This window comes from Miniopterus natalensis, chromosome 12, assembly GCF_054644295.1.
Source record: "Miniopterus natalensis isolate mMinNat1 chromosome 12, mMinNat1.hap1, whole genome shotgun sequence".
NCBI classification, from domain to species: Eukaryota; Metazoa; Chordata; class Mammalia; order Chiroptera; family Miniopteridae; genus Miniopterus; species Miniopterus natalensis.
The window spans coordinates 59308508-59335322 of NC_142092.1; the positions used below are offsets into that span (position 1 = coordinate 59308508).

Consider the following 26815-nt stretch of genomic DNA (forward strand, 5'->3'; position numbering starts at 1 on the left):
TGTAATCCTTATAATAAACTTGGGTGCTCAAAAATAGAGGAGCAAATTGTCATATTGTAACATTCATGTGCCAGACATGGGGAAAGTGCACTTTGGAGAGAATGTGAAATTCTTTTAATTTTTAATCCATGAGAGCTTACCACTTGTGCGGTCACCTGCTTCTCTGGGTTACTCATTGCCCTCACACCTATGAGGAGGCCCTCCTCATTAGTAATTGGTGCTAATACCTTTATGCATTAGACATTCCACAATGTTCAATTATTTTCTATGGATAATAATAGTCAGAGGTAGTAGTTTCTTTGGAAAAAAGTCTTTTGGAACCTGGTGTTTGGCTTCATACACTAATTACCTCATCTTTTTAATTCCAGAAGACTTAAAAGTTTTGAGAACTTTTTTGACCACATATCCTTTAAGGATGATCTTTTTTGTGGTTGTGTGGGTCAGTACACTACCCTTAAACAAAAGGCCTAATGATTACTTTCCATTCCTGATTATTTGGGAATATATAGAGGGTTCATGTGGCATTTTAGAAGAAGATATTTTACCCTTACATTCAGCACATGGATAGAATAAGAAAATGTGTCCCTGAAGGATTTCAGTTACTGAATAGGCTGGTATTTTAAGGATTTTAAGACTTGTGAAAATGAAATAAGAACCTAAGTACAAAAGACACTACTAAATACATTTTTGTTTTGGCCTCGATGCCTTCTAGTACTTACTGTGTACAAGTAAATTTTATGTTATTGTTATTTTCATTGTAACTCTCCCATTTTTTTTAAATGTTTTTATTGATTTTTATTTTTTTTTAAGAGAGGAAGGGAGGAGGAGAGAGACATTGATCAGTTGCCTCTGGCACACAACCCAATGGGGATCAAACCCGAAACCTGAGTATGTGCCCTGACCTGGAATTGAACCGGCAGCCTTTCAGTGCACAGGAGGATGCTCAGCCAGCTGAGCCACACTGGCCAGGGCTATTCCGTATCTTAATGGTTCAGTTGTAGCCAAACAACTTTTTAGGAATATAAACCTCAGTAAGTGGTGAGGGATCACTGCACTGCTATTCTGTATTGTATGTTCTGGGTCAAAAGCTGTCTAGGGGCCTAGAAAAGAGTCCTTGGGAATATTATAAAATCTAATTTATTACATGTAATTTCACACTTCACCTATCCCATTGAAAGAATTCTATTGTTACACACTTGATTGTGACAGTAATTGCTATTCTTATTTTTAGAATAATGTATTCACAGACCATGGAGTTGAGCCATTAGTTACAGTAATTCAAAAATTTAAAAGTCTGAACACAACTTGAACTTACCACTGGGTCAGATTCTCTAAAGTACAAAATTCTACTTTTCCACCAAAGAATAGTTTTGGTTGAGGAAAAGCACGTGAAATGGAATACTTTTATAATAGATATTTCCAAAGATGAAACATCTTCTTTGATAGGTACAACATACTTCTACCTCCAGGCAAAAGATAGAAAACCATTTGAAAGATTATCATTTCTTAGAATTAAGGTAATAATATGATGGCTTTACTGTAGATCTGTGAAATGTAAAGTCAGACGATAGCCCCAAATTTATTTTACCTTTTATTTTCATATGAAAATAGATTTTAAGCAAAATCCAAAAATAACTTTTGACACTGAATGAAGAGAGGTCTAAGTATATTTTTTCTTTGTAACTATAGACTTTAACGGTTTATAGATTCAAATTTGCAGTTACATTCAGCATTGGTTTTATAACAGCACATTTCAAACATAAAAAAATAAAAATGCTCAGCCATCTAGGACACTGGTTTAAATTGTTTACAACTATTCCCATATGTACAGGTGACTTACAAAAACCCTGGCCTTAATGGTATAAGTGAGATAAACTATAGTGGAGTTTCAGCATCTGAATTCACTGGATCTTGATAAAAACCAAGTGGCATTCCAGCTATGAAGTTCGTGAGGTAGTGGAGAAAAGGTCTTTCCTCAGATACACTTATGCGAGAGAGTATTCCTCATCTGGCGGAACCATTTTTTTCCTACAGTAAGACAAAGTAAGAAAGGATGAATTCTTACAACAGTAAAAACAGGTCTTAAGTAAATTAACAGAACTAGGTGACAGCATAATAGCTAATAGGTAAAATACGTATTTGAGTACCTCTTTGGAAAAATGTTTTAAGATGAAAGTTAAAAAGTTACTTTTAAGATTATAATAAGCTAAAATTCAAGATCTTCCATCTGAAAGTGCTGATTAAAAGAACTATTTGTAACAGGTACCCTGTGAGCACGAAGCTGGGAATGGCATCAGTGCTGGTAACCGTCTCGTAATTTTGACGGACCTTGTAGAACTTGTTGGAAGGAGTTCTGAAAAGAAAGGAGATAAAATAGGCTCAGAAGCTAGCCCCCGAACTCCAATGTGGTATGGGCTTTTATCCCACAGAGACCTGGACTAATACCTCAACCCATTGTGCCCTAACCCCTCCTCCGTTATTCTCTTGAATGTAGAGCACCTGAACTCTGGCTGCCACCATGAGCTGATCACTGAACCTGGCCCCCAAACCCCTGTGCACTCATCTCCCACTACTGGGGGCTGTCTTACCTCCAAAGCCACCTGACACCCTCTTCCTTAAGGTATTCCCTAAGGCCCATGACGGTTTGGGCCTGTACCTGACTTGGGTCCTATCATAGTTTTAAGGTAATCATATTTAAATCTTGGCTCTGCTGCTAATGAGCTTGTGCCTATTAAATAGGCAATTTTCCTTGAATGTTCCTTGTGGCTCAAGCATTCCATATACTGCTGCTCTGTGGTAAAGACAGATAAATCCCTAAATTCTGGTTTTGTCTTTTGCTGTGAGATGTCAGTTTTCATTTTATACAATTTCCTTATTTGGATAAAAGGATAATCCTACCTTCCAGGGTATAAAGATTAAATGAAAAAAATACATGTAAAGGGTTTAATACATGCACACAGTAGGTACTCAAAAATGGTAGCTATTACCTGTCTCTGACAGTAGTGCTGTGTTAACTATTTACCAACCAATAAGTATATTTCAGGTACCTCCTAAATGATCAACCATATCTAAGTCACACGGAAAACCTTTATGAAATTCAGGTGTGTTTTTTAAATAGACCCTGGTTAAGAGGTCTGTGTTCAAACTTTTGCTGAGGAATAACAGTAGGCACAGTCAGTCAGCTTTCCCCAGGATATAGGGGGACGGCAGACTAAACTAGGGCTCAAACTGGCCTCACAGGTCTCAACTTCTTATGTGACCCAGGAGGAATAAGGAAATCCAGAGGTGGAGGTATTAATAGCAGAATTAAGTATGTCCCTGGCAGGTCATCCAGTCTCCAGGTCTAGTCTATTTCCTAAGACCTCAGTTGATTCCATTTTTCCTAGAGATCATGAAAAAAACAAGTCTTCCTAGGACAAATTTTCCAGAGATTGGAAGGTGGCACTGTTTTCCTTCTGAGTCTCCTCTAGATTATGTGCCCCAAAGCTTTCAGGTACTTACGCAATACAGACCAGACCCTTTGTGAAGAGCTTCCTTTTACCTGGCTTGGCCCAAGCTGACAGTCCTCTGCAAAGGAGGACTCCAGCTGAGACAGACTGCGTGATGGTGACAATGTGGAATCTGCAGAGGTGCTGGTGACCAGTTCCCCTAATGCGTCAACTTGTCTCCTCAAGCTGTGTAAAGTGCCCTCTGTCTGCTGCTTCCCTTTGATTAACACTTCTGCTTGCTTGGACATACAGCGTCGAAGTTGGGCCTGAAAGTGTTAGGATGAAACTTAGGGTTTTATACAGAAAAAATGCACCAGAACTATTACTCAGTAGCTTCCTCACATTTAACATTTGAGAGGCAAATTTGACTATCATAAAGTAGGAATGGCTGCTGAAAATGCTCTTGTCCTAAAAAAATAAAAATCTAGAGGGGCACACTGCTCTCAGTGTGTGTAAACTTGTACTGCTTTGTGTGGTCAGAAACGGCCTTTTACTCAGTCTGTTCTCTCCACTGTACAATGCTGAGGATTCCTGCATCCCCGCCTCCCCATTAAATTCCTGCTCATTTCTCTCTTCCTTTCTGCCCAGACGCAGAAGATTGGTCTCTACCTGGTATCTTCAGTGTCTCACAATGTAGTTAATCCTCAACAGCAGACTACTTTCTGGCTTTCCCAACGCTGTACCTTTGAAATTATTCAGTCTAGAGCAGCACTGTCCAACAGAACTTTCTGTATGAAGGGAATGTTCTCTGTGCTGTCCAATATAGTAGCCACTAGTCACATGTGGCTATTGAGAGCTTGAGTTGTGGCAACTGAAAAACTGAGTTTTTAACCTGATTTAATTATAACAAATTTACATATAAATAGCCACATGTGGCTGAAGGCTATTAGAAGTCAAGGGCCTCCACTCAATACACAAACAGCTCCCTCACCCATTCTGTGTGTGTGTGTATGTGTGTGTGTATATATATACATATATATATAAAATCTGTTCTGCAGAGGTGCATTATGTTCCCTCTTATTCTACCTTAACCCCAAATGTTTAGGCCAACACTGACCACTAAATCCTAGACTCCTATCTTCAGCTGCCTACAGATAGACTTGCTTCCCTGGATGAGTCACAAGGCTCTGAAACTCAGCATGCTCCAAGCCAAACAACTTCTTATCTGACACCCAAGCCTACTTTTCTAGTATTCCCAATCTTTCCCCCAGCCACTGGCCTGTGAGCTCCTTATTGCTTATCATTGTATCTCTATTTCCTGTCCCAAATGCTTAGATTCTGTCAGTTTTAGTTGAGGCACAGCAGCATTACGTAAGTTAAAGAACAGTGGGCTTAACACCAGAATTCCTGGTTTTGAATAATGACCCTTCCATTTACTGTGTGATGCCAACTTCCCTGCGCTTCGACCATGTAACTTATCAGACTGCTGGGAGTGCTGCAGTCGAGCCAGTGTGACAGCCAGCAATCTGCCCCTCTCCTCAGTGTGCCAAGGAATTCATGCTCATATGTATTTCATAAAGGGCAACCTTGAGGCGATCCTCACGGTGACGCAGTTTCTCTCGCAGCGCTTCTCCACGCCAGTGTTCATCCTTGTTCAGAGGGAAAGGGGACCATCAGTCACCATGCGCCACTATCTGTAACCAACCACCTTTCCCTCCTTCTACCCTCCCCACCCTCAAGTCTGTTTTTCAGCTAATCTGAGGGAGGTAGGAACCAAATTATCCTTCTACAAAGTCCAGAGACTAGCAGGATAAACCCTTACCATGATGTGGATCTGGGAAAAATTAGGTTTTTCTTCCAAAGGTAATGGTCTCTCACTCATGGTGAATGGAAAGTTCTCTTTCAAGCTTTCCAATCCTCTTCCTAGGTTTTCGTTCCTTTCCAGAATAGCTTCCAGATCCGCTGGTAGTTCTGGAAGAAACTGGTTGAGATTCTTCAGGCTGGTTCTGATTTCATCTTTTACCTCAGATTTAAGTGTCCTCATTGCTTCACTGATTTCCATTTGTCTTCTCTCCAAATCGTTTTGGTTTGCCATCTAAAGAGAGAGTCAAATACCATTGGTAAAGTTTGGGACTTACTTGGAATTGAACTGTTGAATGTGTTATGTATTTAAAGATCTACAAATGTAAAAAACTTGTGATTTTTCAACTACTCCAGTACCTATAAGCTACCAAGTAAAGGATTTTACTGGCATTTTGAGTGGAGCAACTTCCCGTCAGAAAAGCATGGGCACAGTATTCCTTGACAGTATATTAACTCTGTAGAAGTCAGTCTCTCTGGAGTTAGAGCTGGATTTCAGTCTCACTGCCAGTAAACATAACCACATGAGTTAGGGCAAGTAAGCTAACTTCTGAGCTTGTTACCTCATTTATAGATGATAATACCTTGCATTAAAAAAACAGAGAACTGAGAATTTATATGAGCTACCTTAGTGGTACCCAATAAATGGCAACTACAATAACTAAATCCCAAAGGAGAAAAGGGCCATTTACTGAAACAAGTCAGATTATAAATGTTAATGCTGAATGGGGCTTAGAAATGATCTGGTCAAATGCTTTCCTTTTACAGGTGAAGAACCTGGTGATTTGGGCAGTCAGAGGTTCCTCAGGTGTTACAGACTGTGCTGAATACCTAAGACTACTATATGTGGCTTTCTCCAAAAAGAGCTTAGTGAAGATAGTCATACCCACTACTAATTGCTCTTCCAAGTTTGCAGAGGTTTGGGGCCTTTAAATTTTTTTTCTTTTCTTGAACCAAAGGGAGTGTGGTTTGGAGACACAGATGAAACCGAAATGCCACATGGAGTTGTCCAAAGGACAAAGTGTGGCAGGGTCAAATGAGTGGCCATAGCAGCCCAACTAGAGAGTCCTGGGTGGCCCAGATGCTGACACTGGCTAAGGGACACCAGGGGCTTCTAGGAGGAGAGACTCTGTTCTAAGCGTGAACTACTCTCACACCCACTGCAGGGCAGTGAAGGTTCCCCTGGAGCCCATTCTTTCTTGCTGGGGGTTTGGCTCTTACAGGCTTGTTTCTAACATAAAATCTAACACTTCAACATACTTTTTTGAGACATGATAAAATTTTATGTTGAAGAACTTCATTTTTCTCTCAGAACAATGAGCTTGTTGAATTTAAGGGAATTTAAAATATATATTTTGTACAAATATGTTTTTCTTGTGGAGGTACATTTCTAAATTTTAAGACTAGAAATACAAATTTGACTTAACATTCTTATAGTCAGCTTTTTACAATTTCCACAAAGAAATACTCCTCCTAACAAGCTGTTTGAGAAGTGAAGTCTGTCTGAGGCCACGGGAGTGAGCGTGCCTACTGAGGGCCCTCCGTCCGGGAGGTGGGCCAGGACTCCTGGACGCACCTGTTTCTTGAGCTCTGCGTACTCATGCTGCATCTGGTTGAGCTCCTTCATCAGGCGCCTGGCCCGTTCGTGGTTGTCCTGGGCCACCTGCTCAATTGTTGCCATTTCCTTCTGCATGCAGCTGTTCTCCTGCTTTTGCTCCTGGCATGGAAGGAGGAAAATGACTCTGCGGTCCAGCATATGGAGATGTTGTGGCTGGCTTATACACTCTCCAGCTCTGTAACTTCACTTCCCATCTGGGCCACAGCTTCTCTAGCTGTAAAATGGGGGTAATTCTACTGCCTTTTTTAGCAGCTGTGGTAGAGCTGGGAGCACATACATGCTCAGAGTCTGTTAGCCCAAGGTCTGAATCCTAGATCTGCAACATTATTTTTGATAGTAAGTTACTTTCCCTTTCTGAGCCTCCATTAATTGTCTGCAAAATAGGAATGATGACCCCCATCATCATAGGGTTGTTGGGAGGATTAAAATCCAGATAGCTGCATATTATCTTTACAATCCTGTTACCGTATCACTAGTTGTAAGGGAATCTATCACCTTTTGGGAAACACACGATTTTAAGTTCCATTCACACCACCTGGCTTCAATAACTCCTCCAGAGTGTGTTGGATAAACTGACTCCTGTGACTGTCCCTGTTGCTGCCCATCTGTCTCCACCCACCATAAACTGTTTTGAGTTCATCTGAGTATCACCACCCAAAATTTATTTCAGGGATAAAAGCATGCTAGATTGGGCCTCATGGTTTTAGGATAATGATTAATTAAAGCTAAGGTTGACCGAAAGGATGGGATGAGAAAAATCTGTGAGCACTGACTACAGCTGTGTAAATGTCTTCAGAAGCCTTCCTTCCCTCAACCCCATGCACCCCATGGAGCATAAGCAGCGGCTTGCCAGCTGAGCGTGCTCTCTGCTATCGCTGACATTGTGTGTTCACAGGACCATCTTTCCAGCCAGGGCTGCAGCCCAGACTCAGGCAGCATCCACGTCAGCTTCAAGAAGGTATTACACATAAATATGCCAAAAGCAACAGTTGGGTTGACAGGTAATCTCTTTTCTCTATGTTGAAACATTGAAGCGGTGTTTTAGTTTAAATATTTAAATGCATCATTTCCTCAAAAACTGCCAGGGCAGCAGGTACTCACAAGAAGGTTTTTCTCCAGTTGGTTCCGCTGGATCTTAAGTGCTTCCTTCAGGCTAAGAACCTGTTTCTCGGATTTCTTTCTTTCTGTCAAGAACTGGTTCCTCAAGAGACTGAAGTCTACCCTCATAGAATCTGTCTCTTTCTGGAGAGCCAGCAGCTCATTTGACTTTTCCATTAATTGCTGCTCCCGTTCTGAAAGCTGTTGTTCTGAAACGAGCATTTTTTGCACTTTAGCAAGAGGCCCCCAGCTGGTGTGGTAAGAGCTTTCCTTCCCCCCTGGGCAGGTGGCATAATGACATGCTACCCACTCCTTCACCACTAAGTCTTCCAAGGCCCCTCGGACCACACCAGAGGCCCAGAAAAAGGCCTAGATAAGGTGCCTCTTGACATAATTGGTCCTGGAGGGCCTGATTCCAAAGTGATAGATAGCGACTGCCTCTTTTTTTTAAAATGTTTTTTATACATTTAATAGAAAGCAGTAAGAAACATGGGATTTGTGCATTGATTTTGACTGCAGATAAAAAAAAAAAAAAGAAAGAAAGAAAAGGGACATCTGTAATATTTTGCCTCCTTTTTGAGTCTTTGACTCAAAAGCAGCATCAATCCTGAGGTGCAGGGAACATGGAACAGATTGCTGAAGTGTTTTTAAAGACCTTGATTTTGAGGCACACCACTACTTCCTCACAGGAGGCAGCACAGTGCAAACAACACAGGATTTGGAGTGGTATGAGCCCTATTATACAGGGGGAACCTATCTCCTAGTGATCAATGGGAATCATGTATGCAATACTTGGTACCCAGTGAGACTCAATAAATAATGCTTATAAATAAGTGACACCTAAAACAAATTTTTCTGATCACCTTCTTAAAGTAACACCCTATCCAGATTTCATTTTTACACCTCTGGCATTGTCACACTTTTTTTAAAAGTTTTTTTTGTTAGGTGTCATTTTCATAATGAAATGGTTGGATATGGTTCTATCAAAACTTCTCAGGGTGCCCTGGCCAGGTGGCTCAGTTGGTTGGAGTGTCGTCTCATGCACCAAAAGGTTTCGATCCCCAGTCCAGGTGTGTACCAGAGGCAACCAATCGATGTTTCTCTCTCACATCAATGTCTCTCTCTCTCTTCCTCTCTCACTAAAATCAATAAAAACATATCCCCGGTGAGGATTTAAAAAAAAGAGTTCTCAGGGAAAAAGGAATAATAACCCTTTCAGATCCTCAAGTCCACTGAGCTCACTCAGGGGTGAGAGGAGGGGACATTTTCTGATCATTATTAAACCCTGAAGAAAAAAATCATTTATTGATGTTAGAACAATCATTTACCCAAAATTTCCATGTCAACTTCATTTATATAGGACTTAAGTGAGAACAAACAGACCCAAAGGCAAATAACTCTATTTAGGTATTTTGTCAAATTGGATAGAAGTAGAACAGTTAATATTGTTTTTATCCCTGCTTGAGATGACATGGGTCATTGTTCCAAAGCTCATAAATAACGCACTTCACAGAGAGCCTGTAGAGCACCTTTTGGCACTTATCTGCCTTACTGTCCTACTTCCTTGGGACAGCATTCTCAAGACAGACAATATGCAAAGCAAGAAGGCTGAACAGTCAGTCCCAGACGCCTCTCTCAGGGCTGGGAGGGTCAAGTGTGCTCCGTACTTCCCGCTGTGCTTCTCCGGCCTCCTTTCGGGGCTGTGCTTGTGGCCTGGGTCTCCTGTATACACTTTACAGGACACGAGAAGAACCACCCCCCTCCAAATGTGATGTTCCAGGATACATACGGGTTTGGGAGAGTGTCTTCTCCAGGGCCTCACCACACCTTTCCTCTTTCTGCAGAGTCCTGACTCGCTCTTCTGTTGCCAATAGCTTTGCGAGCACCTGGTCCAGTCTGCTTTTCTGGTCTGTTAATTCCTTTTCCAGCTGGTGCTGCTGCTCCTTCAGTGTCACTTTACTGGCTTCTAATTTTTTTTCTTCACTTTCTCTCTCTTTCTGGAGTCTTTGAAACATCTTAATAAAGAACAACTTTAGTCAGTCACACAATAACAAACAGTGCCCCAGATGAGGGAACCTTCATGGACACTGGTTAGATTCCAGTTCAACAGAAAGTAGGAAACAGCCCACAGTGGCAGAGTGAGTTCCCTTTACAAAGGTGATCAAGCAGGGACTGGAAAACGATTTGGCCAGCATGTGAGGAGGGGATTCAGGCAGCAAATGACATGTGGCCATCAAGTTTCTTTACAGGGCCAATGTTCTAAGGCCTTAATAGTCCAGAAATACTAATACCCCCTGGTTACACAGGGCAGTTAAGGGAAGCTAGTTCCACGGCAGGTACTTCTCAGCAGGTTTCTGCCAGGGGGAAAAAAGCTTACATAACTGACAAAGTGTTTCCTATTATGTAAAATCATAAATGTGTAGTACCATGTCTTGTTGGGCTAGTTTGGCTTTGTTTTCTTCTATCTCATTCTGGAGCACTTGAAGCTGTTGTTGTTTCATCTCCCCTTCTCCTTGACAGTCTTGCAACTTCTTTATCCACTCACTGATGTCCTTCTGGAGTCTGGTCTGCTCACTGAGCAGCGCATCCTTCCGCTTGGTGGTGTGGAGCAGGTCCTTTAGGTGAAAGGATACATTGAAACTACTAACAAACCCACTCCAGCATTTGCTAAATCTGACAAAATGAGACAAAATAAAAGTTCCATATCCTTTATTATCTCAACAAACTTATACAAAGGTACCAGAACTCAATCATTGGCTCTCCTCTTTTTAGTACCTAAAAAAATAAGATGATGGAAGATGTCATAACCTCAGCAAGAGATTCAGTTCCTCTGAGCTTTAGTTGCCTTGTCACTGAGGTGGGAATAAATAATACCTACCTCACAGGCTTGCTAAGAAGATTAAGAAAAACCGAATAAGGTTAATCCTTATTGAAAATGAACCCAAACTCATGGTTTTGTAATCATTTGAAATATACAGGTTAAAAAACTCAGAAAACAATAAATACTTTTCTTCAAATTAAGCATTTTTGAAAAAGTTACCGTATTTCTAACAACACCAAAAATATTCATGAGAACCCATTTAAGACATTTTCAAAGATAGAATACTTTGATTTTACATTTTATACCTCTTAGAAACAAAGAATCCTAGAGGTAGAGGAAGAGAATTTAGATGTCTAAGCAAACCTCTAATTTACATAGTGGGAATTGAGGCCCAGAACTTGCTTGAGGTTCTTTGAAACTCAAATTATAACACTATTCTCACAGGACAACATTACTTTTAAGAAGATCATTAGAAGTATAAGGGTCAAGTATCCACTCTGCAGCTCAATGAGTGATCGAATCTAAGCTCAGCCTTTAGAGGCCTCATCTTTGCCACAGGTAAGAGATGGTCCATCTGGTCCCTGAAGCCTCCACAGGGGCTGCTGAGGGGTTGGGCTCTGATCTAGCCACCACCTTATTAACTGTTAGAATCAAGAGTTCTAGGGCTAAAATAAATTACAAAATCACTGCTCTGCATCAAAATTTTTGTGTATATGATTTTTGTGTTATATAAATGGCTCTATAGGACCTGCTGGTGTGAAAAGGAACCAGCCTATTTGATTGATATTTCAACCAATTGTTTGTGTGTCTTCAGGATACCACTAGAAGATTACATGTTAGGCTTACCTCTTTTGTTAGGATCAAATGTTCTTGAACATCAGCTAGTTCTTCCTGTAATGAGTTTAGTGTTTCTTGCTTTTCTACAGAAATAACATTACATGATATAAGAAATATATTGTATGCATTTTCCAGATTCCCATTAGCTCCCCCCAAAAGTAGAGTGGAAGTGAATTTACACGTACTTCTGCTAAATGTATGATTATGCCACACTATCTTTTTAAAGGCCAAAGGAGATGTATGTGCACAACCAGATCTGGGCTTGAAGCCAAGGTATTAAGACTTCTATTTTCAAATCCTAACAAATTTTTTTTACAGATAATACCTAGTGTCAATGAGGTGCACGATTTATAATCAGGTACCTTCAACACTGCTGGTAGAAATGTAAATTTGGCACAATCTTTCAGGAAGAAAATTTGGGAATAGATTTTATATCTATATTGGTTTTGTCACTTACTAGCTATGTGAGGCTGGGCAAATCACTTCTCTTAAGCAAGTGACAAGGAAACTAAAGTTCCCACATTTGTAAATGGGTAAAATAATAGCTTTTGTCTCATGAAAATGTTATAATGATTAAATGAGTAACTACATATAAAATATTTGCATCATGTCTAAGACATAGTATATTATTAGCTAGAATTACTTAGTAACTTCTCCTAAATAATCACAAATAATTATAAAGATTTGGTAATAAAGATATTATTTGCATCTTTCTTTTTCTTTTTAAAACTATACAAACAAACACACATCCCTAGGAAAAATCTGGGAGGATATTCACCAAACTGTTAATAGGAATTATCTCTGAGGGGTGAGGTCGATAGTAATTATTTTTTATTTAAAATAAAATGTTTTTATTGATTTGAGAGAGAGAGGAAGGGAGGGGGAAAAAGGAGAGAGAGAGAGAGGGAGAGAGAGAGATACAGGGGGGAGAGAGAGAGGGGGAGAGAGGGAGAGAGGGAGAGAGAGGGAGAGAGAGGGGGAGAGAGAAACATCCCCTCCTGCACACCTCCTACTGGGGATCAAGCCTGAAACCCTTGTGCCTTGACTGGTAATCGAACTGGGGACTTCTGGGGGCATGGGACAATGCTCAACCCACTGAGCCACTGTGGCAGGGCAACAGTAAATTTTATTTCATCTTTTTGCTATTTCAAAATTGTTCTTTAAGGAAAAGAAATTAGTGTCAAACAGCTCTGAGATATTCACACACCATGTATTTTACCCGCTTAAAGTGTACAGTTCAGAGGCTTTTACTATATTCACAACTGGACAAACATCACCACAATCTAAATTTAGAACATTTTTGTCATTTCTAAAAGAAACCCCATGCCCATTAGCATGAGTTATTTCAATAATAAGAAAATCAAACAATTAAATGAAGACCTAACAAAAGGCAGAAGCCCCTGCTGTGCGGCCTCATACCTCTCAGCTGCTGCTGCATTGCTGCCATGTCTTTATGCAGGGAGAGCTTGTCTTGGTTTAAACGGTCTAGTTCCTGCTGCAGTTTTCTGACATCCGACTGCAGCTTTTCTAAGTTCAATTGCTCCATTTTGCTATTTTCTTCTGTAGCTGCTAAAACTCTACCATCCAAGTAGAGAACAGACAGGCTGTCAAAAGAAAACATTCAAGCACACACGAGGCAACTGAGGAACAGTGCTATCCTTTCACAAATTAGTTATGGAATCTGAAAGATTATAAGTCTTAAAACATTTAAGGCTCTTCAACTCATTTTCAAAAGAAACCTTATTTTCAGCTTTCCACATAGGCGATTTTTCAAAAAATAACTCACTAAATTGAAGTTTTATAAAAATCAGGGATAAAAGCATGACTAGCAATGCCAAAAATTGGAGTAATTAAAATGGATCTCTGACTTCTGGTAAGTGTAAAAGTAGGAAACACAATTGTTTGTATAATAGGATTTGTCCATAAACAGACATGCATGAGCATGCATTCTTTTATATAACAGGAATCACACAGTATGAACTTGGTTTTGTTTGGCTTTTCTCACAGAATAATTACGCTGAGATTCAACTATGTTGTTGTATCAACTCCATCCCCCCTCCTTTATTAAAATTTATTGACTGATTTTGAGAGAGAGAGGAAGGGAGAGAAACATTGCTTTTTGTTCCACTTATTTATACATTCATTGGTCGTTTCTTTTTAAAATATATGTATCTTTATTGATTTCAGAGAGACAAAGGGAGAGAGGGAAAGCTGAAACATCAATGATAACAGAGAATACTGATCAGCTGCCTCCTGCACACCCCCAACTGGGGATTGAGCCCAAAACCCAGGCATGTGCCCTGACCAGGAATAGAACTTCTATCTCCTGGATCCTAGGTCGATGCTCAACCACTGAGCCACGCCCAGCCGGGCTATTGGTCGTTTCTTATATGTGCCCTGACCAGGGATTGAACCTGTAACCTTGGCATATTGGGATGATACTCTAACCAGCTGAACTAACCAGCCAAGGCTGATCAACTCCATCACTTTTTATTGCTGAGTAGTATTCCATGGTATGGATATACTGTAATTTGCCTATTCACCAGCTGATGGACATTTAGGTTGTTTCCAGTTTTGTTTTGAATTTTTTAATTGATTTCAAAGAGAGGAAGGGAGAGGGAGAGATAGAAACATCAATGATGAGAGAGCATCATCGATCGGATGCCTCTTGTACACCCCCTACTGGGGATCAAGCCTACAACCCAGGCATGTGCCCTGACTGGGAATCAAACTGACCGGCCAGGGGATTGTTTCCAGTTTTTAGCTACTGCAAATAAAAGCTGCTAGGAACATTAGCGTACAGTCTTTGTATGGACATATGCTTTCATGTCTCATGAGTAAATACTTAGGAGTGGAACTGCTAGATCTTCCGGTAGGTACACTATTTTCCACAGTGGTCTAGCATCTTACACTCCCACCAATCACGTGTGAAAGTTCCTTGCTAACATTCAGTATGATCAGGCTTTAGTTTTAGCTATTCTAATAGGTGTGTAATGATATCTCATTGTGGTTTTAATTTCATTTTCCTAATGGTCAATGATGCTGCACATCTTTTTATGTGCTTATATGACACTCATATGTCTTCTTAAGTAAAATGTTCAAATCGTTTGCCCCTTTGAAAATTGGATTGGTCATTTTCTTCTTATTGCGTTTTGAGAGTTCTTGATATGTGTATATATATATTAATATATATATATATATATACATAAAAATAAAATAAAGGACTTTGGGTACAAATCCTTTATAAGATACATAGTTGCAAAATTTTTTCTCCCATCTATGACATGTTTTTTCATTATCTTAAATGTCTTTTAAAGAGAAGTTTTAAGTTTTGAAGAAGTCCAATTTTATTTTATTATTTTTTTTAATATACCTTTATTGATTTCAGAGAGAGGAAAGGAGAGGGAGGGAGATAGAAACATCAATGATGAGAGAGTCATTGATCGGCTGCAGCCCGCAACCTGGGCATGTGCCCTGACTGGGAATTGAACCCTGATCACCTGGATCCTAGGTCGACGCTCAACCGCTGAACCACACCCGGCCGGGCTATCAATTTTTCTTTCATGGATCATGATTTTGGTATCACAGCTAAAAATATTTGCCTAACCCAAGGTCACAAAGGCTTTTTTCCTAGGAGTTTTACACTTAGGTTTTGCATTTAATTTTTACATAGTGTGAGGTATGGATTGAGGTTCTTTTGGGAGGGGGCGAATATGCAATTTATCTCAGTAACATTTTCTAAAAAGAAAATCTTTACTGAAAAGGATATCTTTGCATCTTTGTCAAAATCAGCTGTCCCCATATTTGTGAGTTTACTTTTGGACTTTCTATTCTGTTCTACTGATGTATTTATCTATCTTTATACCAATACAACAGTGTTTTGATTACCATAGCTGTATACTGAGTCTTGAAATCAAGTAGTGTTACCCTAAACTTCTGTTCTTCTTTTTCAAAGTTGTTTTGCTGTCATAGCTAAAAAGTGTTAGATTTTATTCTAGGTCATTTGCATACGAATTTTAGAACCAGACTGTCAATTTCTATTTTAAAAACTTGTTGGGATTTGGACTGTGATTCTTTTGAATCTAGATTAATTTGAGGAGAACTGAATGGTAACAATATTGTCTTCCTACCCACAAACAAGGTATATTTCTCCATTTATTTATATTGTCCAGCATGCATTATTTTACTTAAAAAAAAACCCACAACAAACACAACAGGCCCTGGCTGGTATGGTTCAGTTGGTTGGAGCCTTGTCATGTGCACCAAAGGGTCGTGGGTTCGTTTCCCGGTCAGGGCACATACCTAGGTTTCAGGTTCAATCCCCCATTGGGGTGCATACGATAGGCAACTGATGGATGCTTCTCTCTCACATTGATGTTTTTCTCTCTCTGTCTCTTTTTCAAATCAATAAAGATATCCTCAGTCCAGCCGGGCGTGGCTCAGCGGCTGAGCATCAACCTAGGATCCAGGTGATCAGGGTCTGATTCCAGGTCAGGGCACATGCCGGGGTTGCGGGCTCGAGCCCCAGTTGGGGGCGTGCAGGAAGCAGCCCATCAATGACTCTCTCATCCCTGACTTTTCTATCTCTCTCTCCTCCCTTCCTCTCTCTGAAATCAATAAAGATATATTTAAAAATAAATAAATAAATAAACATATCCTCAGATGAGGATTAAAAAAGTAAACAAATAAATAAATAGACGCACTATAAAAACCCCCCACAACAGGTTATTTAAGAAAATGCTTTGGGGGGAAAACCATAAAAGGAAATTTACCCAAAAATACTATTGGTGAATTTTATTGTGATACTGAGTTTGCAGAGTACTCTTTCCATTTTCTAAATTTTTGTGTAGTGTGTGTATAATATTTCAGCTTTCAAGAAGTGATGTTGCAAGCTTATTTGTTCCTGTTCTCACCGTTTGGTTTGTGCCAACTTCTTTTCCCAGCTGTCACATTTATCTTCAAGATCTTGCTTTTCTTTGCACAAAGACTCAACACATGATTGTAAGGCTCGGGTCTCAGCAGTTATTCGCTCTGTTTCCCGTCTGTCCTTCTCCAGGAGCTGCTTCTGCCACTCTATTTCCCCTTTCTGTCGAAGGGCTGCCTGCTGCAAATTCTCTAACTCCAGTTTCTCCTAAATCAGATAAAAGATCACTCAAACATGCTAAAAGACAAAGACTGCAGTTTGGTATGGGTAAAACGGCTTTATTACCTCCAGCACTTCAACCTGAGTTTTCTCTAACTCAGACATCTTTTGGTCATGTTGTAGCTTCAAACCCTGTAGCTCACTGTTTTCAAGGTGCAGCATGTCCAGAATATTCTTTAGTTCTAACAGAAACAAAGCATAGCCCATGCCATTAAATGAACTTGGAAACATTTATAAAATGAAACAGAAAAAAATGCTATTGACTGATACAAGAAACAAGAGAAAATAAAAAAATATTTGTTGTGCTGAATTAATGGAGCTAATAATTGTATTTTGAATGAAACAATCCTTTAAAAGTATTGCTAAGCATTAATTTTAACAAAACATTTTAATAAAAACATTTAACGAAGATCTAGTTCTAAAGGCATTTATCCCACCTAAAAGAATTTTAGTCAAAATAGGAAAAATTTTGTCCTTTGAAATACAGATTTTTAAATAGTAACTTTCTTATGATTATAAAAATATTTGCTAACTATAGAAAATTTGGGGAAAAAAAGTATAGAAGAAAAACTCCAAAATCCATCATTATTCCAGCATCTATTGCAATAACACTTTGATGTATTTCCTTCTAGAGTGTGCGTGCATGTGCGCGCGCACACACACATACATATTAAAATTAATTCAGACTAGACTCTGTATTGTTGTGTTGTTTTTTTTGAACTTTGGTAATTTACCTTTTTTTAAATTTTATTTTTGTTTAAAATATTACAGATGTTCCTTTTTCTCCCCAATGTGTATTCAGTTTTTATCTATTTTTCCACTCTCCTCACCAGCATTTTTGCATGTCTTGATATTTTTAAAACTGGGCTTTTAAATTTGTCATTTGTTTCTGAATTTTGTCATAAATTTTGCTGCAAGTAAACAACTCACACAGCTTAATTTGCGAAATAAGGAAATAAAGGCTTCTCTTTTTTAAAAAAATATTCCTGTGATGGGCATAAATGCTTGCCTTCTCTAGATAACTAGATATGGGCTAAATGGTTCAGCAGGTGTGAACTGTATGAGTCTTGAACAATGGGAGAGTGTTCCAATTCACACTTTAATCAACAGCCGACAAGTAAGTGTTCTGCTTTCACCACACTGCGTCAGCAACGAATATGATTATACTGCTTTTAAATAAACTTTATTAATTTGTATGGGGAAAAATATCATATTCCTTTTAAAATCTGTAAGGTTAAACTTTAAAAGAAGCTTATTTGACAATATGGTTTTTTCCTGTGACCTGGAATACAGACATTTCCAACCTCAGACTTCACACAATTGTTTTCCTTTAAACTTACCAGTTTTATGTTTAGACATCTTCCCTAAAACTACCTGAAGATTTTCTTCTTCTTTTTCAATTTCCTGCTTTATAAGAGTAAGTTGAGTTTTTTTTTCACTAATCTGGACATTCAGTTCTCCTTTTTGAAAACTCAGTTCTTCCAAAAGAGATTTTACTTCCTGTGCAAAAAAAAAAAAAAAAGTCACCCCCTTCAGAAAATTATAAATAGAAATTACTTTAATATCTATTCTGTTATTAACTATTTTATCTTATAGAAATTCTAATTTGGAAACAAGCTCATTTTTGCCTTTTATGTCAAGAACAGCACTGTATTACACTAACATATTTCTGTATAATAGAAGTAAGAAGGTAACACACTATTTTCATTTAAAATGTATATGTAATATTCGCTATGTGCAAGGCAATGTGTTGTAGAGAAAAAAGGCTGATTCAGTCAGATACCTCTCCTGCCCTCCAGGGCCTTTGTCCCTTGTGGGGAAGTAAGGCTGGAAACAGAAACATGATCAGGAAAGGTTAAGATGCCCGAGGAAATGTGCAGAGTGCTACTAAACTCAGAAGAGAAACTCCTTCCAGGGTAAAGGAAAAGTCAGGGAAGTCTTAGTGGCATGAACCTGGACCATGAAAAATGGGTAGGATCAGGACATTCTCAGAAAGGTAATTCCTGGAGAAGAAAAGGTATGAGAAAGGCACAGAGGCAGAAAACTGTGCATATCCAGAAAACGTTACTGGGTGAGCTGCACATGACAGCCAGTGTGGCTACATAACACACCACCAAACTGGTGTTACAAGAGGAGTCAAGATTCATGAATTTATATTTGCATTTGATGGGGGAGGGAACCAATGAAAATATCTCAAAATAAACCTATAGCACTATCCTAGGACTCTTAAGAAAATCCACTGGAAAACATACCCTAATATGATTGCACTTCTCAGCTACTTCAGTTTCGCCCAGTGTCAGTGCTTCCTGGAGGTCAGCTTTGGCCTGCACCATGCTTTCTTGGAGTAGATGCAGCTCCTCCTTTTTATGCCCTAACTGCCTGTCCAAGACGGCCATCTCCTGCTGCTGACCTGTGATCTGCATTAAAGAAAAGTGAAGAATACAAAGTTTGACAAAGGCCACACAGCCTTCACTGCTAGGATAGAGGATATTTAGTCTAGCTAAAGGTTGTGGGGAGAAGTTAGGAGCTAGCCTAATTCTAATTATCCTGGCTGCAAGAGTCAGAAAGGCCAGGCTGGGATACAGGCCTGAAATGCCTAATAAAGATTTTGAGCTCACATATGTAAAATCACTCAAATCATACCAAAAACAAAAAAAGGAAAATAATGATCCCCCAGGTTACAGTTTTCAAAGAACTTTCATATCTATACCTCATTCCATTTGACAACTTTGGCAATGGAGGTTAGGCGGGTATTTTAAAAATTTATTCATTTTGTAAATTTTAAAATTACTTACAATTTTAAGAGTAATATGTATTTGTTTACATAAAAAGCAGAAAATGAAAACATGCAAAAGACAGGAAAGAGAAAATCCTGATAATCCCCCCCTTATCAGATGACCAGTTTTGTACTTTACTATAGACTAAAAATACAAACAAAATACAAAAATAAATGTGTTCATAAACACATTTAACATAAACAATCTGAGTATATCCTGTTCTGAGACTCACTCCTTTTACCCAATAGTACATTTTATTGAACTGGGATTAAAATTTGGGTTGGACTCTACTCTTGTCCACTAGGATATACAGTCTCATTTACGCTTTAAGCTTTATTTTGTATTTTCCAGTCTTTTCTACAACCAAACATGTATTTCTTTTTATAATCATCACACGAATGTAGGTTTCAAAATATCTGTTGCCATACCTGGCTTTTCAGCTTCTCCAACTCTGCCCTCTTGGCCTGCAGGAGGGTCTCCGACTCTTTAAGCACCTGCAGGTGGTGATCCTCATTGAGTTCTGCAGTCTCGATATCTTTTTGCAGTTTCTGCAGCCTACAAAGCACGCAGTAATAAAGCAGATCCAAATGGAGACTGAACCCCAATATGTCTTCCATTGCAAGCCCCTTGAAGCCCTACAGTGGCTGTGGTACTTACTCTTCAGTCAGTTTTTCCTTCTTCTTGTTTAGACACTGGAAGTCTGAGTCTTTTGCTGCAACAACTTTGTTTATTTCTTTCAAGATTTCTTCTTGTTCAGTTTTGTGCTGCTCCAAATTCTCTGTGTCAGCCTGGATCAATCTAAAACATCGCTTTATTCCCATGAGGCCCCTTAGACTTAATATGCACTATTTATCATAAAGCAATTATTATCCTCTTAGAACTAAACTTTTCATTCAGATCACCAGATATATCAATGGCTGAGGGATTCCACATACCTGAGCTGCTGGTCAGCTTTGACAAGGTTGATAGCAGTTTCCTGAGCTCTCCTTTCTAATTCCTCGGCATCTTTCTCGGTTTGCAATAAATTTCTCCTGGCATCAGTGAACTTGTCAACAGCAATTTTTGTCTAGAAAAGGAACGGTCATTAAAAGCAATTCAGGCCCTGGCAGGCATGGCTCAGTTGGCTGGAGCATTGTCCTGTACACCGAAAGGCCTTGGTCCAATTTTCCATCAGGGCACATGCCCAGGTTTCGAGTTCTATCCCTGGTCAGGGTGAGTATGGGAGGCAAATAATCAGTGTCTCTCTCTCACATTGATATTTCTCTCCTTCTCTCTCCCTCACTTCCTCTCTAAAATCAATTTAAAAAAAAATAGCAATTCAGTTATGGTCTTCTCTCTCAGAGCTACTGGTAGTGTAAATTGGTATAACTCTTGGAAAACAAGGCAATACTTTAAAAAATGTTCATTCACTTTGACTCTCCGATTCTCAGAGAAGAATTCAGAAGTAAAGAACTACCACACAGAAATGCTCATTGTATATTGAAATAATAGGAGAAATAATCAATTCAACAAGTGATAATGTATCAACACAGCAGCCTTTAAGATGACAATGTAGCAACATGGAAAAATGTTTATGATATTATATTGCTTGAAAAAGATAAATTTAAAATGGTACAAGCAAAGTAAGACCAACTATGTAAAATTGTGTCAACAAAGACAAAAAAGCTATGCAAAAGTAAAAATAATCATTTTAGGGTGGTGAGACTGGATTATTTAAGAAATAATCTGTAATATTATTGCACATTATTTTTTCAATTAAAAATATCTACCCCATTAAGTGGTAATGAGGTGATTTTATTAATATTCCTTCTTCTGGCTGTACTCTAGCTATTATCATGTTAAAGAAAACCTCATTAATCTAAAGATGATTTAATTATGGTTGAGAAATGCAAATATTAAATACTTTTGAAGTATTTCAAAACATTCCTATACAAGACTTGCATATGCAGTATTTTTTAAATCAACTTGGTTTCTCTTTCTAAAATAAAAGGCTTAAATAATGTCATCAAAGTTCCAAAAACAGAGTTTGGTTTGCACTTGGTTGAGCAGTGTCACTCACCTTTAGCCAAAAACTCAAGTTTTGCAGTTGCACTAAATCAGAGGCATGTCTGATTTTACAAGTATATTAAACTTGTGTATTTAATATCCTGTGTGAATGCAAAAGTGTTGGCAAGCTCCTGAAGAGCTATAGATAATTCACTGTACTTTCCATTTCACATGACAGGTTTCTGTCAGTTTCATCAGCAAAGCACTGGACAAAACTCACTACGCATTCCAGAATGCCACGTTTCCAAGTAGTTTTTTTGTCTCCTTCTGTGTCAGGTTTTAACTTGCCTGGCACACTCCTTACAAAAAATTATAGCACTTTCTCCCCTCCTCTTCCTCCATAGCAAACTGCCTCCCTGAGTCATTTTGGGAGGATGAAGGGAGAAAAGCTTATTGGCTTTGGTTCACTTACTGTCGATCTCTGCCTACTGCTATCATCAGTTTCCTTTATACACCACTAATAAGTTTTTCTCTGTCCTGCTCACACCTATTTTCTCTCACAGCAATCTAACATGTGACAGAAGAAACTGATGAAGAGATGAGGATGTTTTTCCATTCTTATTAAAACCATCACTCAAAGAATTTCTTTAATAAATCCTTCGTTTCTGTTCTTGGGTAATTGATTTCTATTCTTTAAATCAATCATGTTTAAGTAACAATATAAAAATGGTAGTTCCTGAGGTCGTTCCATGTGGGCATGGGACTTTATCCTGGAATTCTCATCTAACTGCAAAAACCCTCTCTTGGTGGGGGAGAACTTTACCTGTGTGAGCCTGGGCCTGCTTCCAGCCTCTCTGTGCTACATCTGGGAAATGTGCTAACAATCACCTCACAGGGTTGCCAGGAAGGTTAAATGAAGTGGTCTTTATAAACAGCCAATGTGCGGCAAAAGGTAGATCCTCTTCCTCCCTGACTTCCTTCTGTCTTGTAGTCTCAAGAATATTATCTCAGACAAAATTATTTGATTTTTATATCCTTATCAACTTGGAGAACAAAGTAAAACTAGGAGTCCTGTAAGGGCCATAAGAATATAAGGTTGATCTATTTAATGAATACAGATGCCTGGCCAGTGTTGCTCAGTGGTTAGAGCGCCAGCCTGCCCACCAGAGGGTCTCGGGTTTGACCCGGTCACGAGCATGTACCTGGGTTGCAGGTCTGATCCCTGCCCCAGGTCGGGGCGCATGTGGGAGGCAACTGATTGGTATGTCTCCGTCACATAGATGTCTCCCCTCCCTCACCTTCCCTTCCACTCTCCCTAAAAATCAATGACAAAGAAACCCTCCCTGTTTGTGGGAGGATAGAAAATAAAAACTAATAAGTACAGACATCAAAGCCTAAATAAAAAGACTCACGTAAGATAAGGAAGTGGTTTGCGGTAGAAACTAATGACTTAGGAGCTTTACATATGCTACTGCATTTAATTAATACTAAGCAGCCTAGGTATTCTTAGCCTGAATATACGAATGAGGAAAGCAAAGCTCAGGGACTTAAGCGACTTGCTCAAATTCTCGTAGCTCTTAACTAGCAGCGTCCAGCCTGGAAAACGGCCGTCTGACCTGGACAACTGCACTCTTATCACATTTTCTTTCTAATCCCTCATGCTGACAACAGTAAGCTCTCTCACCCCAAACCACAACAGAACATACTTTCTCTTCTGTGCATGAAAGTTCACTCTCAGCTTCCGCCAGCAGTCGGTCAGCCTCCCTGAGCTCTGCGCGACGTTTCAGAAGGGTCTTCTCAATGCACTCGATTTCATCTACAATATCTTCATGGTGTTGGAGTGATTTTTCCATTTCTAGTTCATTCATAAGACTCTCCACATTTCCATCAATGAAGTCTCTAAAAATATCATACACATACATATTAAGAGATTTAAAATGTTTAATACAGACACTTGTAGCCTAAACCAATGTTAATATTTCCATTCTTCTGTGTTATAAAACAAACCATTACCACAATAACCATCCATTCCCTCAAAACTATCCTTCAAGGCCCAGATCACCAGCTGCCCCCAAACACTGCCTAATTTTGTCTGTTCTGATAGAGTAAACTTATGTTGACGATATTTGAAAAATCAAAAAGCATGACACAGGTTCGGTAACTCAAGGCCATCGTGTCAAAATTACTTGAAAATAAGATCAGCTATGACAGAAAAACATGAAAGTAAATTCATCAATATATTAACAGATTCTTTTTAAATGAAGTCATATAGATGATTTTTACTTTTTCCTTTGAAGATTTTTGTGTTACCAAATTCCCTAAAATGATCATTTATATTACACTTTTATATCTGGCAAAAGAAATGGTTATCCTACTGCCCTACCATCCTCCTCAACACCCCACCCCCCCCCGCCACACACACATACACCTACAAAAATAATAGACATAACCATCCCCAAAACCTCAAACATCTAGTCCCAAGGCCGTTGCTATTCCCCACCAGGTCTACTGGAAGGCAGATACCATATTTTGCTCACCTCTGTGTCCTCCACAGGTCTCCCCCCAACCCTGGTGCTTAGGTCAGTCTGGCTTAAATGACAAGAACTGGGGAACTGTCATAATCCATGGACTACTGCAGAAGATGGGCTTCTACATAAGTGACCCACTCAGCAGATACTGCATTCATTCACAGACCCTATGCCAGTGCTGCAGCAGAGAGAGGGATGCCCAGTTACTGCCTTCCTGGGCTCCTTAAAACATGGTGTGAACAGTACTATGTCCAAGGCTGCCAACCCCAAACTATGAGAGCCTGAGATGAGACTTTGTAAGAGAGGATCCCTGCGCTTTGCCTTGAAAGAAAGGTTGGAGTTAGGCATGGGAGTAAGGAAGCCATTTCAGGCAAAGGACAGTATGTGCAACAGTGGAGAGGCAGAAGAAAACATGGTGCTTGGGGAAACCACAGCAAAATAAGTAGAGCCAGAACAGGGAGAGCAGGGTAAAAAAGGGAGATAGCGTTCAGATCTTGGTGAGCAGAATATATTCTGATGGGACTGAAAGTCACATAGGAGGGTGGCACAGTGAGATCTGTAGCCAAGTTGATGGGTAGAAGGAAAGAAAGAGACTAGACATAGAAGGCCAGTGTGGAAGCTACTGCAATGATCTAGGATAAGACTGATTAAAGGCCAGTGAAGCGGAGATGAAGGAAGGGGTTCAGTTTCAGAGCTCTTTGAGTAGAGTCAGTAGGACTTGGAGACCAGCTGGATGCCTGGGGGAGGAGGGAAAAGGAGATGCTGATGATACCTGGCATGTTTTAGTCAGGGTAATTGGGGAGGGGGAATGGCTCTGCCATTCTCCAAAAGGGACTACAAGAAGGGCTGATTTGGATTAGTGGCTAAGAGAACTGAGGCTTATACTGTCCAATATGGTAATCACCATGTGGATATTAATTTAAATTAAATTCTGTTCCTAAGTTCCATTAACCACATTTCAAGTGTTCAATGGCCACATGTGGCTTGTGGCTTACTGCTTGGACAGTATAGATCTAGAACATTTTCAAGACAGTAGGAAGTTCTAATGGACAGCACTGACATAGGTTATCTTAATGAACAAATATATTCATCTGAATTATAAAAATAAAATGGCTAATAATTACCTTCGCTCTTGCTGCTTCTGAATGGTTCTATGTAATTCTTCAACTTCATGCTCTAAATCTTTCTTCTCTTGCAAAAGACCATCAATATTATGATGCAGTTCTTCCATTTCTTTCTCAGACTGCCGCTTGGATACTTTCATACACTGTTCCCATTTCTTTGATTTTAAATGCTGCATTATGTCTTCTAATCTAGAAACTTCACTCTCCTGAACAAAGAAAAAAAATGCAATACTGAAACATCATGTTTTCCCTCTTTCCTGCCAAAAACTGGAATGAACTGTGGTTAAAGTGGTATATCTGACCTGAAAATGGTGGTAGTTTTTAAGGCTTCAGTATAAAAAGAAAAATTAAGTTAAGCCAATTTTTTCACATGCCATAGATAAAATGAGTAGATTAATAAAGCTTTTAACTTTTCCATCAGACCAACTATGATTGATAAACATTCACCAAGTACCTCTTGTGAACAATCTCTGCCTCTAGAGTTCAGCCATCTAGCAGAAAAGACACACAAAGAGGTCTCTCCCTCCTCTGGGTACATGGGAGGGAAGTTCTGTGAGAAGGCTGACCAGAAGAAGAGGTCTTTTGCCTGGGTTTTGAAGAATAAATGAAATGGGAAAGACCTAAGCTAAGGAAATAACATGTGCAACTATAGGGAGGTGTAAAAGTGTACCTGGAAAACTACCGAAACAGCTGGGTATACTGGAGGGTAAAAGACCTAGCTTAAGAGATGATCAACTGCTGAACCAACAGAACTGTATAAATTCAATATGCACTGAAAAACTGCAAAACAATGTGAATGACTATCACTTTAACCACATAAATACACACAGTTCCTCTGACGCTAGTCTGACCTATTATAATAGGACGAGTGGCTGGCACCCACATGTCCTAGTCCTTTACCTTCTTCTCAATCTGCTAAGAAAAGGAAAACATAAAGAGCTCCAGGTGTCTTGAATTTGAAGGAGGAGCTTGTAAAATACATTTTATTTCTTTAGAACCTAAAAGTTATCAAGTAAGCTAGTAATTAGGAAATAATCATTTCTTGGAATCTAAACTGAGAATATGAAATAGAGTAAAAATTTACACACAGTCAAGTCAACCATAGTGCCTACAAAGAAGTGTTGTGCAGTCATACTATTTAAAAACATTTGTAAAACCATGGGGAAATGCTTATAACATTAAGTGGGAAAAATAGATACAAAATTGTGTGTACAATAAAAAAAACTATGAAAAGAAAAATAATCAATAAATCTCACTGCCCAGAGATAATTGCCATCAAAATCTTTGCTGTGTGCTGCTCATACATGTGTATACACAAGCACATATATGTACATACATATAAACATATACATGTGTACAAGTACAGGCACTAGTATATGAGTATGTTTATACATACACATTAATAACAGTACTTGTCAGTAGAAAAATATATATGCTTTCTAAAAATGGTTACTTTCTGGACTAAAGGCATTTTGTTATACAATGGTTAAACCAGGTTTGTAGACTGGTCTGGTACCCTAACTCCTGTCCAGTATTTTAATAAGATAATGGTTGCTTGGTTCTAAATATCAGCCTTACAAACACACTTGGGGGAT

At 39.2% G+C, this 26815-nt stretch overlaps 1 protein-coding gene across 1 annotated transcript in view; it reads right to left on the minus strand.

Moving 5' to 3' along the window:
• Positions 1 to 1200: 1200 nt before the first annotated feature.
• CNTRL (centriolin) overlaps positions 1201 to 26815 on the minus strand; it is a 71335-nt gene continuing 45720 nt past the window's right edge. Inside the window, exons 25-43 of the mRNA XM_087822847.1 lie at positions 25221 to 25426; positions 23275 to 23467; positions 20518 to 20648; positions 20240 to 20380; positions 20011 to 20137; positions 19058 to 19222; positions 18146 to 18305; positions 16872 to 16987; positions 16576 to 16793; positions 13082 to 13239; positions 11672 to 11745; positions 10431 to 10619; positions 9794 to 10019; positions 8008 to 8213; positions 6865 to 7005; positions 5251 to 5523; positions 5015 to 5077; positions 3542 to 3754; positions 1201 to 2353 (exon numbers count right to left, since the gene is read on the minus strand). Coding sequence (XP_087678973.1) covers positions 2294 to 2353; positions 3542 to 3754; positions 5015 to 5077; positions 5251 to 5523; positions 6865 to 7005; positions 8008 to 8213; positions 9794 to 10019; positions 10431 to 10619; positions 11672 to 11745; positions 13082 to 13239; positions 16576 to 16793; positions 16872 to 16987; positions 18146 to 18305; positions 19058 to 19222; positions 20011 to 20137; positions 20240 to 20380; positions 20518 to 20648; positions 23275 to 23467; positions 25221 to 25426 — 3060 coding nt within the window. The 3' untranslated portion in view covers positions 1201 to 2293. The remainder of the gene's footprint in view (positions 2354 to 3541; positions 3755 to 5014; positions 5078 to 5250; positions 5524 to 6864; positions 7006 to 8007; positions 8214 to 9793; positions 10020 to 10430; positions 10620 to 11671; positions 11746 to 13081; positions 13240 to 16575; positions 16794 to 16871; positions 16988 to 18145; positions 18306 to 19057; positions 19223 to 20010; positions 20138 to 20239; positions 20381 to 20517; positions 20649 to 23274; positions 23468 to 25220; positions 25427 to 26815) is intronic.